This window comes from Salmo trutta, chromosome 5, assembly GCF_901001165.1.
Source record: "Salmo trutta chromosome 5, fSalTru1.1, whole genome shotgun sequence".
Classification (NCBI taxonomy): domain Eukaryota; kingdom Metazoa; phylum Chordata; class Actinopteri; order Salmoniformes; family Salmonidae; genus Salmo; species Salmo trutta.
Genome location: NC_042961.1, coordinates 15,859,267 through 15,876,581, shown reverse-complemented (window position 1 = coordinate 15,876,581; position 17,315 = coordinate 15,859,267). Strand labels below are relative to the sequence as shown.

The 17,315-nt window shown below is 40.5% G+C and overlaps 1 protein-coding gene across 1 annotated transcript in view; it reads right to left on the bottom strand.

Moving 5' to 3' along the window:
* LOC115193462 (VPS10 domain-containing receptor SorCS1-like) overlaps positions 1 to 17,315 on the bottom strand; it is a 76,269-nt gene that overhangs the window by 16,268 nt on the left and 42,686 nt on the right. Inside the window, exons 11-21 of the mRNA XM_029752147.1 lie at positions 14,762 to 14,826; positions 13,549 to 13,667; positions 13,289 to 13,378; positions 8,596 to 8,775; positions 7,335 to 7,481; positions 7,138 to 7,240; positions 6,359 to 6,435; positions 5,834 to 5,925; positions 5,360 to 5,467; positions 3,435 to 3,552; positions 2,966 to 3,099 (exon numbers count right to left, since the gene is read on the bottom strand). Of these exons, the coding sequence (XP_029608007.1) occupies positions 2,966 to 3,099; positions 3,435 to 3,552; positions 5,360 to 5,467; positions 5,834 to 5,925; positions 6,359 to 6,435; positions 7,138 to 7,240; positions 7,335 to 7,481; positions 8,596 to 8,775; positions 13,289 to 13,378; positions 13,549 to 13,667; positions 14,762 to 14,826 (1,233 nt within the window). The remainder of the gene's footprint in view (positions 1 to 2,965; positions 3,100 to 3,434; positions 3,553 to 5,359; positions 5,468 to 5,833; positions 5,926 to 6,358; positions 6,436 to 7,137; positions 7,241 to 7,334; positions 7,482 to 8,595; positions 8,776 to 13,288; positions 13,379 to 13,548; positions 13,668 to 14,761; positions 14,827 to 17,315) is intronic.

The following is a 17,315-nucleotide window of genomic DNA, read 5'->3' as shown; positions in this document are numbered from 1 at the left end:
TGCGCTAGCTCAAAAACCCAACATTAGCAAGAATTTCGTCAATAAGAAGTACAACATTACAAGTATTTTCTGAGATGTGAGATAACTTGCTATCTGTAATATCGTATAGCTTCGGGAATCGTGACATTAAGTACTTTTGAGGAAAATAGGCACATTTCTCGATATCTACACTGACTTTGAGAAGGGATTGCGTGATGATTAGCTTAGCAACCGCATGACAACATGAACGTGATTGGTCGACAGTGTGCTGGGTGGGGCGTTAAACATTCCTAAATTCATTGGATTCCTATCTCCTTTCTATAATATCTCAGGCAATGGCACCATGCAATGCACCCTGGACTAAAAAGGCAGACAAATAGGAAAAATGTGCTATACCCTCTGTTAAATTGCACTATTCTCGAGGTAGGAATATCACAAAAATATGATCGATGGCTCATTCGAGAGAAGACAACCTCCCGAGTTATGACATCGGCCAGTATTGAAATCTGACATGTAAGATAGAAGTTTTCGCGACCTAAAAGTCGTATTCCTATTAACCTCCAGTGTAGTGAGAGCGACTTTATCACAGTGCTACGTCATACCGGACAGATTTTTGCCTGCTTGAACGCCAATAACGCAGATACACATGAAAACATGAAATGACCCAGGGAATCAATAGAACATCACTCAGAGATGCACAAAAACAATATAACATTCAAAATGGGTGAACCTTTCCTTTAAGGCCGAGTTCAAATGTCAACATCAAAATCAAAACAATTAGCGCACTGCCTAAACGGCCGACCGGCAAAGCAAACGGTTTGCACTGTCTCTGCTCTCTGCTTTCTTAAAGTAATAGAAAGGCACAGGCTGACAGCTTCTCTCCGAGCGATGCTCCACATGGTCCTAAAGCCAGCTATTCAATACGCTAAACAGACGTTGAATTTTGATCGGGATTGGAACAAATTTAAACTGCTTTTTTTGAAGCCTCCTTTTACATTTTTGGTCTTGAGTCGACTGCCATACCCTGCCATATACTCAACTGATGCCCCTGTTTAGCTTCATCTTGCTAGCTATCTGTATCTCATTTGAGTCATTTGTATTATTGGGAACTGTTTATCTTGTCTGTTATTACTAATTAGTGTCTTATTCTAACCTGTCATGTATTGATACCATTCTTGTTTATTTTTTCCTGACACACAGTATGGATATGGAGCTTGTATAGATAAAACACAGTTTAATTGGATAATCAATGAATGCCATGATATGGCAAAGACGTCTGAACATTTAAGTTAACCTGCAAGGTTATAGAGCTTTATTAACTGAGGAACTGCTAACGCTCTCTAACACAATCTACATATCTACAGATGTAGGATCTGACCCATCTGTGCGGCCCTTATTTTGAGAGAGAGACATTCCCCAGTACACCTGACTGACTACGCAGTTGAATACCTCGCTCACCAAGATCAATGCCTAGCCTCAACACAGGCACCGCTCTGACAAGGACGATGGAGTAATTGAGCAGATATACTAACAAAGAGCAGTGTGCCCAGCTCCAGATCTAGTGCCCACTCGGTGAGCCATTTCCCAGGCCTTTCTAACCTCCAAGCAGCTATGTTGGAGGAGAAAATAAAGCTCATGGAGCGTCAGCTAGATGAAAATTACAGTGCCGACATGGATTGTGAAGGTTTAGACTCCCAGGCCAGAAAAGCTCAGCAGTAAATGGAACAAAATCTGTGGCTCCAGGAGAAAGCATAAATAAAATAGAGAATGAGCTGGAGCTATTCAAGCTCGCCACATCTTTCCTTAACGATGAAGAGGAAGATGATACCTCCAGGAGCACCTCTCCAGCACTATCTGACGGGTCCCTCCACACACCCTGTGACACCTTTGTGCCTTTCCCACCAGCAGAACAGGCACCACAGGCAGCACAGGCACCTCAGGCAGAACAGGCACCACAGGTAGCACAGCGAGACACCAACCTTGAGGAAATTTGAGCCTACGGTGACTCATATCCACTTCTCCCCGCCTATCCATGGTACCCTGGACCAGCAACTGGTTACTCACCCCGCTCCAGCATGGTTCCGCCACCTGCCCCACGACCAGGTATGAAACAGCTAATTGCCTCATTATACAGCATCTCAAAGTCATCATTGCCCCATTTTGAGAGCGGAAGAGAGAGTGACTCAGAACAGCTACGAGCTGAGATTTGTTTCCCATGTCAACCCGCTCTTGAGCAAGATGCCACAGGACTACCGAGATTAATTTGTGGAGTACAGTTTTGACCACAGTGTGGACAGGCCAAATGTATGCCTTACCTGACTTGACAGCCAGGATCCAGAAGAAGTCCGAGGCTAAGCATATATCAAGCAGAGATGTGGCCCTCTACCAATGTGACAGTTAAGAATGACCAACATGCCTCCACTAGACCAAAGGAGAGAGCCGCTTCAATCCTTAACATCAGTGAATATCCAAGCTCCTAGGAGCCTGCTCAATCCAAGACCCCTTCCAAACCCTAGCCATTCTCTCATCACTGTGACAACACGTAACAAAATCTCAACTCATGTCCAGAGTTCAAGAAGTTGAACACAGGACAGATTGTTAAATGGATCAAGGATAAACGACGGTGCTGGAAATGTGGACAACCCCATAAACCTGATGCTTGCACCCTTGAACGACCCAGCCATGCAACTAGCAGCACCTAACGATCTTTCACGATTCCTTCCAGCAAAACCAGAAGAGCGTTCTTATGGGGAGTGTCCCTACTACAAATATGTACCTAGACAGACCCAACAGATCACAGAAATGTATGATGAAGGTTGTGAAACTTCTCCTTCATAATGGAGATAAATGGTTGCAAACAGTCTGCAATTGTGTTATTGTGCTCCAACGGCGCCTTTTTAAATTGCAGCTAAAAGGATTAATAAAGACTGTATGGAATTGAATTGAATGTTAAATAAGCGACAGTAGGAGGCAGTAGGCTCCTCACCACTCAAAGTCAGCCTCAGTGCATGAACAGGAGTCTGACATCTGGGAGATGTACTGATCTTTGGTTTTGACACATCTGGCGTCGGGCTTCAGATTCTGGAAGATTCTCTTCACTCCCATGATGCAGACTTTACCCTGTGAGAAATAATGCATTATTTGAATAATTAACTATAACATTTCAGAATTGACTTTCTTTTTTATTTAACGGCTTCAAAGGAAAGACACTGATTGATGGAGTTAAAAAATTCATTATAGTACATGAAAATGTGTATAACTTATACTTTGTTATCTGGAAGTTAATACACAGAAAATAGCCATAATATTCAGACAAATTTGAGATAGACAATTGGGTGAGATAAGACATGTTTATCTTAATTCTGTCAATGTAGAAGAATAAGCTTGAGCAGATGTATTCTGTTGAACCAAGGTCCCCAAAGCCATTATAAATGTATCAAAATGGTTGCTCTTACGTCATTGTGTAACTGCCAGGTCTGATAGTCGTCTGTGGTGCACCTTCTGTTGAAGATGGGCCTGAAGTCAATCTTGACGAGCTGCCATTCAGAACGATGGCTGAAATGGCCAAATATTCTGCAAACACAAAAAGTCAGGCATGAGAAAAATGGGAGGAAAAAGGGTTATTAGCAACAACAAAAAAATGTTTAGCTTACAGTCGTGGCCAAAAGTTTGGAGAATGACACAAATATACATTTTCACAAAGTTTGCTGCTTCAGTGTCTTTAGATATTTTTGTCAGATGTTACTATGGAATACTGAAGTATAATTACAAGCATTTCATAAGTGTCAAAGGCTTTTATTGACAATTATATGAAGATGATGCAAAGAGTCAATATTTGCAGTGTTGACCCTTCTTTTTCAAGTCCTCTGCAATCCGCCCTGGCATGCTGTCAATTAACTTCTGGGCCACATCCTGACTGATGGCAGCCCATTCTTGCATAATCAATGCCTGGAGTTTGTCATAATTTGTGGGATTTTGTTTGTCCACCCGCCTCTTGAGGATTGACCACAAGTTCTCAATGGGATTAAGGTCTGGGGAGTTTCCTGGCCATGGACCCAAAATATTGATGTTTTGTTCCCCGAGCCACTTAGTTATCACTTTTGCCTTATGGCAAGGTGCTCCATCGTGCTGGAAAAGGCATTGTTCGTCACCAAACTGTTCCAGGATGGTTGGAAGAAGTTGCTCTCGGGGGATGTGTTGGTACCATTCTTTATTCATGGCTGTGTTCTTAGGCAAAATTGTGAGTGAGCCCACTCCCTTGGCTGAGAAGCAACCCCACACATGAATGGTCTCAGGATACTTTACTGTTGGCATGACACAGGACTTATGGTAGCGCTCACCTTGTCTTCTCCGGACAAGCTTTTTTCCGGATGCCCCAAACAATCGGAAAGGGGATTCATCAGAGAAAATGACTTTACCCCAGTCCTCAGCAGTCCAATCCCTGTACCTTTTGCAGAATATCAGTCTGTCCCTGATGTTTTTCCTGGAGAGAAGTGGCTTCTTTGCTGCCCTTCTTAACACCAGGCCATCCTCCAAAAGTCTTTGCCTCACTGTGTGTGCAGATACACTCACACCTGCCTGCTGCCATTCCTGAGCAAGCTCTGTACTGGTGGTGCCCCGATCCTGCAGCTGAATCAACTTTAGGAGACGGTCCTGGCGCTTGCTGGACTTTCTTGGGCGCCCTGAAGCCTTCTTCACAACAATTGAACCGCTCTCCTTGAAGTTCTTGATGATCCGATAAATGGTTGATTTAGGTGCAATCTTACTGGCAGCAATATCCTTGCCTGTGAAGCCCTTTTTAGCAAAGCAATGATGACGGCACGTGTTTCCTTGCAGGTAACCATGATTGACAGAGGAAGAACAATGATTCCAAGCACCACCCTTCTTTTGAAGCTTCTAGTCTGTTATTCAAACTCAATCAGCATGACCGGGTGATCTCCAGCCTTGTCCTCGTCAACATTCACACCTGTGTTAACGAGAGAATCACTGACATGATGTCAGCTGGTCCTTTTGTGGAAGGGCTGAAATGCAGTGGAAATGTTTTTGGGGATTCAGTTCATTTGCATGGCAAAGAGGGACTTTGCAATTAATTGCAATTCATCTGATCACTCTTCATAACATTCTGGAGTATATGCAAATTGCCATCATACAAACTAAGGCAGCAGACATTGTGAAAATGTATATTTGTGTCATTCTCAAAACTTTTGGCCACGATTGTAGAAGTGCAAGAAAAAAAGGCTACCACAGCTGGGCACAAGGGATGTTTGCGACCACAAAGAGAAAATAGAAACAAACTTTTTTTTTCTCCAAACATCCAATAATCTTTCAGTGCATTGCATAGTACATACTATATCCATATGGCATTTGTTTTGATTCTTACGTCATGATGAGGGTGTCCTCCCCTGGCTCTCCTAAGACTCCGTCTACATAGAGAGGAGAGGAGGTAAAGCTGAATTTGTTCCAGTGTCTTCCCTCATCAAAACTCAACCTGGATGGAGAAACAACATGTTGTCTCTCATACATGTGGACCCCTCACTGTGCATAGAATAGATTGTACTGTAATTAATTTGATCACCCTGTTGCAGGAGAACATTTGTGCAATGCAGTGTATTTGAGGTTTAAAAAGGCTTCTGAAGTTTGTAATTTCCATTTAGACATTTCTGACTTGATTTTCCCTTACGGAAAATGTATCAATCCCTACAAAAAATGTCAGTTCAGTACAATCCACATAATAATTCACATTTCATGTTGCTGAAGGATTAATAAAGTCCATAAAACATTTAAATAGACAAACGTAAATCAATGTTGATCATTTAACAGTGTGCACGAAGTTGAATGTTAAAGGAAACAATACCAAATGTGTCTGATGGGGAGAGGTGTGTGTCGAATGGCCACTAGGGCACCGCCCTGGTTAAGAAAGAGGATGCTATACTCCTCCTCAAATACCTACAAACAGGGAAAGGATTTCATCACATTTTCACAGAGGTCAGAGATGTACATAACGTTCATGTATACTTTTGATGAGTAATAGACCATAATATTTCATGACTATACTACTATTCTACTATATCATGCAACACAGTTACATAGCACATGAAACACAGCAACACAGCACATGCAACATATTATATCTAAAAATACATTTAAGAGGGCTCATCAAATAAAAACGGCTCCTAAGAAGCTGTATAGGAAAATAATAATAACTGCCCGTGGTGCATGATCAAGGGTAATGTCAATCTTTATCATGCATCATTCATTCAGAGTTTGCTCCCTCCTCCAAATGATTGAGTCATAAGCCGATAGAGGAAAAGATCAATGTGTCTGTCGTCTTGATTTTGTGTCACGCTTCAGTGGCGCCTGTCTCTTTCAATCACAGTACCTCTCTCCAAGTGTTGCCAGCATCTGAGGTGATGAAAATGCTGACATTATTGGCGGTCAGCTCGGGCCCAATGGTACCTTGATGTAGAAGGTATAGCATAGTTACAGTGTAAACACATTGAAAAATGATGAACTTTCATTTTATGCCTTCTCAACCCACATTACAATATGTTTAATGCACAAGGAAATAAAAATAAAGATGCATACACACTGGATCAGGCTACAGCTCTCCTAAAAGGTGAGTATTTACTGAGACATTCAGACATTCCAATCTTTTCTTCAATATCTGTTTTTGTCAACCATCTGTGAGTATAGATGTGCAGGCATACTGTGATCAATTTCACAGTGCAAACAGATCTGACCAAATGGTTTTAAGGCAGAATGCCAGCAAAATAACATGGGTCTTTAACGGTGGAAAAAGAGCAAAGTGCAAGAGTTGTGTAAAAACTGCAAATTGGGAACCATAGGGGTATACTACAAAGCAGGATCAAGGAGTTAGCCAGTTAACTTGACTAATTATTTAATTATTTGGAAATAATATTCTATTTTTTGGAAAGATAAGCTTGAAATGGGCATGGTCAAATTGACTCAACAACCTAAAATACATATCTAAGTTTATCTTTCTTAATGTACCAGAAAATCTATAGCTATTTCTGGTTGTTTATCAAAGTTAGCTGGCTAAGTAATTGATCCTGCTTTGTTCTATACCCCTCTGAGGGAGAGCAGAGGTCCTTGTGGACATTGCTAAAAAAAAAAAAAAATGTATCAAATAGTGCTTACCTGATGCTATTATAATTCCTGGAGCTGATTCTTTGCTGACTATGTTTCCAGACGTGTACGGGTTGTCAGACACATGGAGATGCAGGTGCAATGAACAATAGGGCTAAAAAATACCAAAACAAAAAGACATAAGGTGGTTTATAGACCCAAACTGTTACACGTTTTCAGATATTGCTCACTTGCAAATGCAAACTCACCTGTACACAGTAGAGTCTGGTACCGCTCAGATCAGTGGTAGGTGCATGTAGAAGACGCCAGTCTCGCCCCTTATTGTAAGTGATAAATGTTTTCACTTCGTTCTCGACAACTTTATTTGACAAGAACACCCCTTTTATCCCTGCTACCTAGGAACACGTGAGAAACAGAGACATTAAAAAATACTGAGGGTCAAAAGCTACAACTGTAAATGATTCAAACATAAGTAAAGCTGAAGCCTTAGTTTTGAGGTGGAGCGCGATAGCATTTCTGACAGGGAGCACTACTTTGGACCATCTGTGGGTCTCTGCAGAGTGAAAACAACATATGGCAGAGCCCAAAGACATTTCTATTTCTTTGTATTTACAAACGGAGATGCATGCACTGCACTCACACAGCACTCACACAGCACTCACTCCAGTACATCCTGCTCCTCAATCCAGAGTGCACGCATTTTGTATCAAGAAATGTCTATGACCTTTCGTAGCATTACTGGATAAGCCATCTCCTCTACATATTCAGAGTGCCTTTACAAAAAGGGTTCACAGTCAATGTGTTTGGTCCTGTGAGCTTCAACACGTATTCTCGTTTTAATGGAGACAATGAGCAATGAGTATAATCGTTGCTGATAGCTATCTAGGCTGTATGGTTGTATTAACGTAATTACATGAGTAGCTTTTACTGCTAGTTCAGAGGGAAGGTAATCAACGCTGATTACATGTGTGGGTAGGCATTGCTTTGTAAGGTTGTCAATAGTGCTATACCTAGCGGTCAGTGGAGACAGATATGGATGCAGGTTCTACAGTAGCTGAAGTTGATATAGTAGAAGTTAATCAAGAATTATTGTGTGTAGACCTGTAAATGTGCTAACGTAACAATGCTACATACTGTACCTTATAAAATGAGATCATCTTGGTTACGCATGGACCTGCTAGTTAATGGCTAACAAAACTCTATACTTCATAGATGTAGATTATAATGATCTGATATTGTATGAGTGAATGTATGCTAATATATGCTAATAACGCTGCATACTTGAATATGGCAGTTCTTCATGACTGATGTACAGTACGTGTTCGCTTAAGTTACTAACATATGAAATAACGGGGAACAGCCAGGATCGAGGCTTCAAAAAGATGCCCAGCTGTTACAGGGCAAGAGCACTCCAGTACCATCTGTGCCATAAAGGTTGAGACCTCTTGTCAGAAGTGGTAGTGTGCATACAAACAGGGCTGGCATTCTAACTAAGCCATTGCTACATACCTCATAGAGGTCTATCATAACGTTGCCCTCTGGTCCCCCACTGCTCACTACGTTCTCCAGGGCCAGAGTGAAGAAGAGACCGCGGGCTTCTGACATGTACAAGTTGTAGGAGTCATTCTGGTGCCAATCCTGCACTGCTGCCACCACCTGGTTATCATCTGTGCTGATTATCTGCAAGTCCTGGAAATGAATTATTAGTTAGGATGCTATACCTAACCAAACAAATGTTATTTTCCTTGGGGATTTTGTTTCAGGACTGCAGTGGAACCCAATGACAACAAAATGGTTGAATTAACATTGTTTACATGTTATTTCATTTAGGAAATGCAATTTGATGATTTTGAATCAACATTGAAAACTGATTGGATTTGAAAAAATTCATCAACTTAAGGGAATTTCTGTGATGTTTCTCTTTTTTTCACACAAATTTTAACTTCAATCAAACCACATGGTTCTTTTTTTTAACATGTTTTTTTACGTTGAATTCCCGTTAGTGTCCAGTGGTGTAATTCTGCACACAACTGTAGGGGAGAGTGGGGTAAGTTAAGCTATTTTTTACATTAAGCATCACTCCGTCAAGGGAAATATGGTATTCTTTCTAACAAACATGCAGTCTCTACATACAGTGCCAGTCAAAGGTTGACACACCTACTCATTCAAGGGTTTTTCTTTATTTTATTATTTTCTACATTGTATAACAATAGTGAAGACATCAAAACTATGAAATAACACATATGGAATCATGTAGTAAGCAAAAAAGTGTGAAACAAATCAAAATATATTTTAGATTTTAGATTCTTCAAAGTAGCCACCCTTTGCCTTGATGACAGCTTTGCAAACTCTTGGCATTCTCTCAACCAGCTTCATGAGGTAGTCACCTGGAATGCATTTCAATTAACAGGTGTGCCTTGTTAAAAGTTCATTTGTGGAATATATCAAATATATTTTGATATGTTTAACACATTTTTGGTTACTACATGATTCCGTATGTGTTATGTCATAGTTTTGATGTCTTCAATATTCCAATATAGGCAAACTTTTGACTGGTACTGTATATTTCAGGATGTTATGTATCCCTGGAAATAATCAGAATTCATGTAAACATTACAGTTTTGAAAACATAGGTTGTCCAAAAAAAGTGGTCTCTTGGCACAACTTACACTGGGTACGGGGTAAGTTGAGCTGCGGGACAGGGTAAGTTAAGCCACCTACAAATATCTGTACTGAATGAAATATTACCACTACATTTTCAAAATGACAAAGCGAAAACAGGTTTTTAGACAGAAACAAACAGAAATACCTTATTTACATAAGTATTCAGACCCTTTGCTATGAGACTTGAAATTGAGTTCAGGTGCATCCTGTCTCCATTGATCATCCTTGAGATGAGTCCACTTGTGGTCCACCTGTGGTAAATTCAATTGATTGGACATGATTTGGAAAGGCACACACCTGTCTATATAAGGTCCCACAGTTGACAATACATGTCAGAGCAAAAACCAAGCCATGAGGTCGAAGGAATTGTCTGTAGAGCTCCGAGACAGGATTGTGTCGAGGCACAGATCTGGGTAAGGGTACCAAAACATTTCTTCAGCATTGAAGGTCCCCAAGAACACAGTGGCCTCCATCGTTCTTAAATGGAAGAAGTTTGGAACCACCAAGACTCTTCCTAGAGCTGGCCGCCCGGCCAAACTGAGTAATGACTATTTGACCAAGAAGGTCAAATAGAGTGATGGAGTGCTGCATCAGGTGACCTGGCTTCCACAATCAGTCAACCTCCAATTGAGATGGTTTGGGATGAGTTGGACTGCAGAGTGAAGGAAAACAAGCCAACAAGTGCTCAGAATATGTGGGAACTCCTTCAAGACTGTTGAAAAAACATTCCTCATTAAGTTGGTTGAGGGAATGCCAAGAGTGTGCAAAGCTGTCATCAAGGCTTCTTTTTGAAGAATCTAAAATATATTTGTTTAACACATTTTTGGTTACAACATGACTACATATGTGTTATTTCTTAGTTTTGATGTCTTCAGTATTATTCTACAATGTAGAAAATAGTAAAAATAAAGAAAACCCCTTGAATGAGTAGGTGTGTCCAAACTTTTGACTGGTGTTCCCTCTCTCTCTCTCTCTCTCTCTCTCTCTCTCTCTCTCTCTCTCTCTCTCCTCTCTCTCTCTATATATATATATACATATATATATATATATACACTGAGTATACAAAACATTAGGAAAATCCTCCTAATATTGGGTTGCAACCCCCCTTTTGCCCTCTGAACAGCCTCAATTTGTCGGAGCATGGAGGTGTCGAAAGTGATCCACAGGGATACTGGCCCATGTTGACTCCAATGCTTCCCACAGTTGTGTCAAGTTGGTTGGATGTCCTTTGGGTGGTGGACCATTCTTGATACACACAGGAAACTGATGTGCGTGAAAAACCCAGCAGTGTTGCAGTTCTTGACACAAACCGGTGCATCTGGCACCTACTACCATACCCCTTTAAAATGCACTTCAATATTTTGTCTTGCGCATTCACCCTCCAAATGGCACACATTCACAATCCATATCTCAATTGTCTCAAGGCTTAAAAATCCTTCTTTAATCTATCTCTTCCCCTTCATCTACACTGATTGTTAAAACGGTCAGCTTCAGTCGGCTGATTATAGCATCCCTTCAAGTTAGTTCTAGTCGGTCAGCTTAGTCTCCTATTCAGACGACCCCCAGTTTTGTTAATTTCTTATTGGTCAAGGTCACGCTAAAAACGTATCACCACATCTCGTTCAGCCTATCAATAGCCTTGGTTCCCATGACTTCAGATTCAGTTAGTCTATGACCCCAGCATGCTGTGTGGTCAGAAACGTGCTTTCCCTATCCTGATGACCTCTTCCACAGTTTCCCTCCTGCTGAACTTTTCCTCCTGTGGACTGGATACCTGTATGGGTGATGTTTATTGTGCGTGCATCTGTGTCATATTATGTGGAGCTAAGTTTCTTGGTCTATTGTGCATAATTACTGTGTGTTGAGTTGTTAGCTAGTTGTTAGCTAACTCGAGCTCCCACTAGCGTCAGCACTACTGTTAGCATTTTGCATTGGAATGCATGAGCATTTTGTTATGACTGTTAGCAATTAGCTGTTTATTAGTATTACTCATTTATGGTGTTAGGCTATTTTCTATTATATAAGGCTACCGGCCTTAAGTCAGCACCTAAGGTTTCTTATTACATTCATGGTCCTTCAATTCTCCCCAACCCTTCCCCTATTTTTCACTGAATGAAATGGATTTAACAAGTGACATCAGTAAGGGATCATTGCTTTCACCTGGTCAGTCTACGTTCTTAAAGTTTTGTATACTAAGAAAATAAAACAAAAATATAAATACAACATGCAACAATTTAAAAGATTTGAATGAGTTACAGTTCACATAAGGAAATCATTGAATTTAAATAAATTCATTAGGCACTAATCCATGGATTTCACATGACTGGGAATACAGATATGCATCCGCTGGTCCCAGATACCTTAAAAAACAGGTAGGGGCGTGGATGAGAAAATCAGTCAGTATCTGGTGTGACCACCATTTGCCTCATACAGCACAACACATCTCCTTCACATACATCAGGCTGTTCATTGTGGCCTTGTGGAATGTTGTCCCATTCCTCTTCAATGGCTGTTCGAAGTTGCTGGATATTGGTGGGAACTGGAACACGCTGTCTTACACGTCAATCCAGACTACCCAAACATGCTCAATGGGTGACATGTCTGGTGAGTATGCAGGCCATGGAAGAACACGGACATTATCATCTTCCAGGAATTGTGTACAGATCCTTGCGACATGGGGCCGTGCATTATCATGCTGAAACATGAGGTGATGGCGGCAGATGAATGGCACGACAACGGGCCTCATGTTTCATTCAAACTGCCATCGATAAAATGCAATTGAGTTCACTGTCTATAGCTTATGCCTGCACATTCAATAACCGCACCGCCACCATTGAGCACTCTGTTCACAACGTTGACATCAGCAAACCGCTCACCGACACGACGCCATACACATGGTCTGTGGTTGTAAGGCTGGTTGGACGTACTGACAAATTTTAAAAAACGATGTTCGAGGTGGCTTATGGTAGAGAAAATAACATTCAATTCTCTGGCAACAACTCTGGTGGACAATCCTGCAGTCAGTATGCCAATTGCACGCTCCCTCAAAACATCTGTAGCATTGTGTTGTGTTGTGTGCACATTTTAGAGTGGCTTTTTATTGTCCCCAGCACAAGGCGCACCTGTGTAATGATCATGCTGTTTAATCAGCTTCTTGATATGCCACACCTGTCAGGTGGATGGATTATCTGGGCAAAGGAGAAATGCTCACTAATAGGGATGTAACCAAATTTGAGCACCAAATTTTAGAGAAATACGTTTTTTCCGTATGGAAATTTTTTTATTTTAGCTCATGAAACAAGGGACCAACGCTTTACATGTTGCATTCTATTTTCTTTCAATGTATATATACTTTCTATTCAATCTTTTTCTGATTATTTCATTGAAGTTGGCCTTGGGAAAGGAAAAGCAACAACATGTTTTATCAGTGTTGTGATATCAAAACTGTTCAAAAGGGTAAGAAACTGTTGCTCACTGGATTCATAACAGGATAGTAGTAATACAGTATTGTCATCTCAAAGTAATATTTCCAACCCACCTTTGGAAATGTGTACTTAGGCAGCTTCATGGGGAAGAAAGCATTTCTTTTGTATGACACATAATGGACAGGCCGGCCACCCATTGGTACCTAGAGAAACAAGACTACTAATTATGTAACAGTTTTAGTTTTACGTTTTTACACCATTCTCTGTTGGTTTATGGTCATTATTCCTTACAAGGTTACTGTACATTAAGATAGTATTTCACACAACAGGTTTAGTGCCTTTTTATTACCTCAGAAACGTTCAAAATTCCCACCTGAATGAATACATACTGGTCCTGAACCACCAGGGAATCCAGGCTGATGAACCCAGGGAAAGGCCTGCCTTTGTTGGCCTCTGTGCAGTTCTGCAGCTTACATGTTATATACTGGGATCCTATAACAGAAGTTAAAAAATTGCTACATTGTAACAGGAGAAAAGAAGTGCTCTGTGACTATTCAATCAGAGTCTAGCATTTAATTTCATTGATAGTAGAAAGCAGAAGAGCAGGGAGGCCAATTTCTATTTCCACAATTAACAGAGTTGGAATGTGTCCCTCTGTGTTAGCTCTAGCCAAATGAGCCATTCTCCTCAAGGACAAGACATTAACACTGGAGCCCTTATTGAACAGACATTCTAAACACTCCGTCCAACTTAAGAGCCCAGTCAGACCAACTGCCCCTTAGTAAATTAATAAACTTAACTGTAAAGTAGCGAGTGTGTCTAGATGCAGCCAATTTGCATGGGTGAGAGTTCCAATTTGCATGGGTGAGAGTTCCAATTTGCATGGGTGAGAGTTATGTGTACTTGAAGATCAGTTTCCTCTCAACATGATGACTATTGTATAAAAGAGGACTGCTTAGGGCTTTGCACCCCCTTGTAAGTAAATACTGCTGCTACCGCTGTTTATTATCTATGCATAGTAACTTTACCCCTACTTATATGAACAAATTACCTCAACTAACCTGTACCCCCACACATTGACTCGGTACCGGTACCACCTGTATATAGCCTTGTTATTTTATTATGTTACTTCATATTTTATTTATTACTTTAGTTTATTTTTAAATATTGTCTTACCTCTATTTCTTGAACTGCATTGTTGGTTAGGGCTTGTAAGTAAGCATTTCAAGGTAAGGTCTACACCTGTTGTATTCGGTGCATGTGACAAATACATTTTGATTTAATTTGATAAGTGTAAATATAGATAAGAGTGTTTTATGCTTTGTTTTTTTGGTATTCTATTCCCTTCTGAAAATAGTACCTGCAAACTTATGCTGCAGTAACAGCTGCAGTATTCCAAACTCATTTTGTGTTAAGTTCCCTCCTGTCTGTTTGAAATACAATGGTTATAGGTAAGGTCTCTGCAATTTTGCACCCTGTAAAGGCTGTTTCGCAGATGGAAGATGTCTCTTGTGTGTGTAAATGATCCCTAGCTTCCCAATAATAAAATCCCTGAATCTGATGTCCTAGATGTGATGATGACTCACGTCTGTCAGAAATACTTGTCTCCAAGTGAATCATTCCTGGTTCTTTGTCCAAACCCAGTTTTGACCTGTGGGGAGAGGAGAGACATCTGAGGAACATTGCAAGTCAGAACATCTTTTCAAATATGATATGTGCATTATATGGTAAATACCTTATGTTTGGATTTATAATAGCATCAATTTATTAATGATAGAATCTCAACATTTAGCTCATGATCTAGATATGATCGGTTCATTGAAGAGTATAGGTGTGCCTAAATAAATAATCAGTTCAACAAGATGAAGAAAGGCACGCTGACATCAAACTGTACGGGAAACATGAATAATCATTCTGTTGGTTCTCATCTATTCCAAAAGGATCCTGTGAACAAAAACAGTACTTCACAGTCATAAAAAGTGAGAGACAGAGAAATGAATGAAAAACAGAACTCAGAACAGAGATATTAATTTACAGATGTCAACCTCTCTGTTCAATCATGCTAGTTCCACCTTTCTATTAAAACGCCAGCTTCCTTGAGAGGACAAAGTCATGTCGGAAGACATTTGAAGGATGACAATATTTGAGATTTCCATTTTGATTAAATTATATTATAATAGGGAACCTAGCTGCTTGTAATGGTTGAAAAAAATAACAGCAACAACAAAAATTTCCCGTAAACATGGCCCTGTCAATCACTTGGCCTGTGGGGTAATTCAGAGGGAAGGTGCCTCGGAGCCATTTCATCCTTTTTCAATAGAGCCTCAACTTGGGGGGCAGCGGTTAAGTGCCGAGTGACAAGAGTGACCACTTGTTGTATAAATAGCAGCTATTGTGGAAGAAAATGGGTTTCTCCTCATTTTCTATACTGTGTCAGTGTCTGAGCCATAATAAAAAACGGCCCATCCTGCTTCCCTCAGCACTCTGTAATTGCCTTGCTGCTCCATCTATTTTAATGGACTTTCTGTCAAATACTTCATCCTCTTCCATTGGAGAACAGCAGCCCCATGTCCTTAAACAGGTTCCTTATATGTTCCTCTATCACTATGGACTGGATGGACTACATGCTTGCATTGTGTGATCTATAAGGCTTGTTAACAGGTTGATGGTGTAAATCTGCCAAGGCGAGTCTACTGTTAACAGTAGATAAACTGCCGTTATGTGGAGCAACAAAACATATGAATAGTAAAATGAACTGAAGATATGAGCTGTATTTTCTAGAGAATAGGGGGCCATTTCAGACCAAACAAACACAATGCTTGGTTATTATCACTTAATCTTATTATATTCCTATGTAATATTCCTACCACAAACAAAACAAATATATGTTTGGTAGGAGGGTATACACCTTTGTTTGCCTCAGAGAGGACAGTATTATAATTGATGGCAATAATAGCAGGATCATAGAAGTTGTAAACAACAAAGAAATGTAGAATAGATACGTAAACCCAAGCCATCTAAAGTAAACCTCTAAATCAAATATTTCATCAATAATATAAAAAGGAGCGCCTCCCGAGTGGCGCAGTGGTCTAAGGCACTGCATCGCAGTACTAGCTGTGCCACTAGAGATCCTGGTTTGAGTCCAGGCTCTGTCGCAGCCGGCCGTGACCGGGAGACCCATGGGGCGGCTCACAATTGGCCAGCCGACATCCGGGTTAGGGAAGGGTTTGGCCAGCAGGGATGTTCTTGTCCCATCGTGCACTAGCGACTCCTGTGGTGGGTCAGGTGCAATGCATGGTGACAAGGTCGCCAGGTGTACAGTGTTTCCTCCGACACATTGGTGCGGCTGGCTTCCGGGTAAAGCGGGCATTGTGTCAAGAAGCAGTGCGGCTTGGCTGGGTTGTGTTTCGGAGGACAGACGGCTCTCAACCTTCGCCTCTCCCGAGTCCGTACGGGAGTTGCAGCGATGGAACAAGGCTATAACTACCAATTGGATAACAATTTTTTTTTAATAAATGAATGGAATTGAAAGCAGGAATTGGCTCCTGTCTTGGGCTAAAAAGCACTTGATCATCATTTGTTCCCAAGTGATATAGTTTGTGAAAAAAGTTTTTGTCAAATTTTGGCCCAATATTAGTAAATGTGAAATATGACCTAATTCATGTATTTTAATTGACTCATCCACTTTAAGAGATTACGTTGTCCTAATGGCATTATTTATCAAAATGTTAAAAGCTGCCCGATCACCCAATAAGTACTGATCTCCCTTACCCACTTGTAAATATAAATAATTTTGTGATTACACGTATTCATAGTATCATTATACTACTGCATTAAGATACTGTATGTCATGGCAAATAATGTAGATTAGTGACAAGTACTAAATACAGTATTTCTTAAGCACAACTGTTGGACCTTAATAAAAGAGTGTAAGAATATCTATTTCAACTATTCATGTGTTCATCAGGACCATAATTGTACATACTATGTGCCATGTATTGAGTTCAACTCAGGTACCGGCAGAAGACTAAATTCAATACGACAATTCTGATAGGCTATCAGTTCAGAATACTGTCAGTAGAGGAAAGAATGGTACTTTTTATGAAATTGTAGTACTACTACTTGAAGTATGTGGTCAAA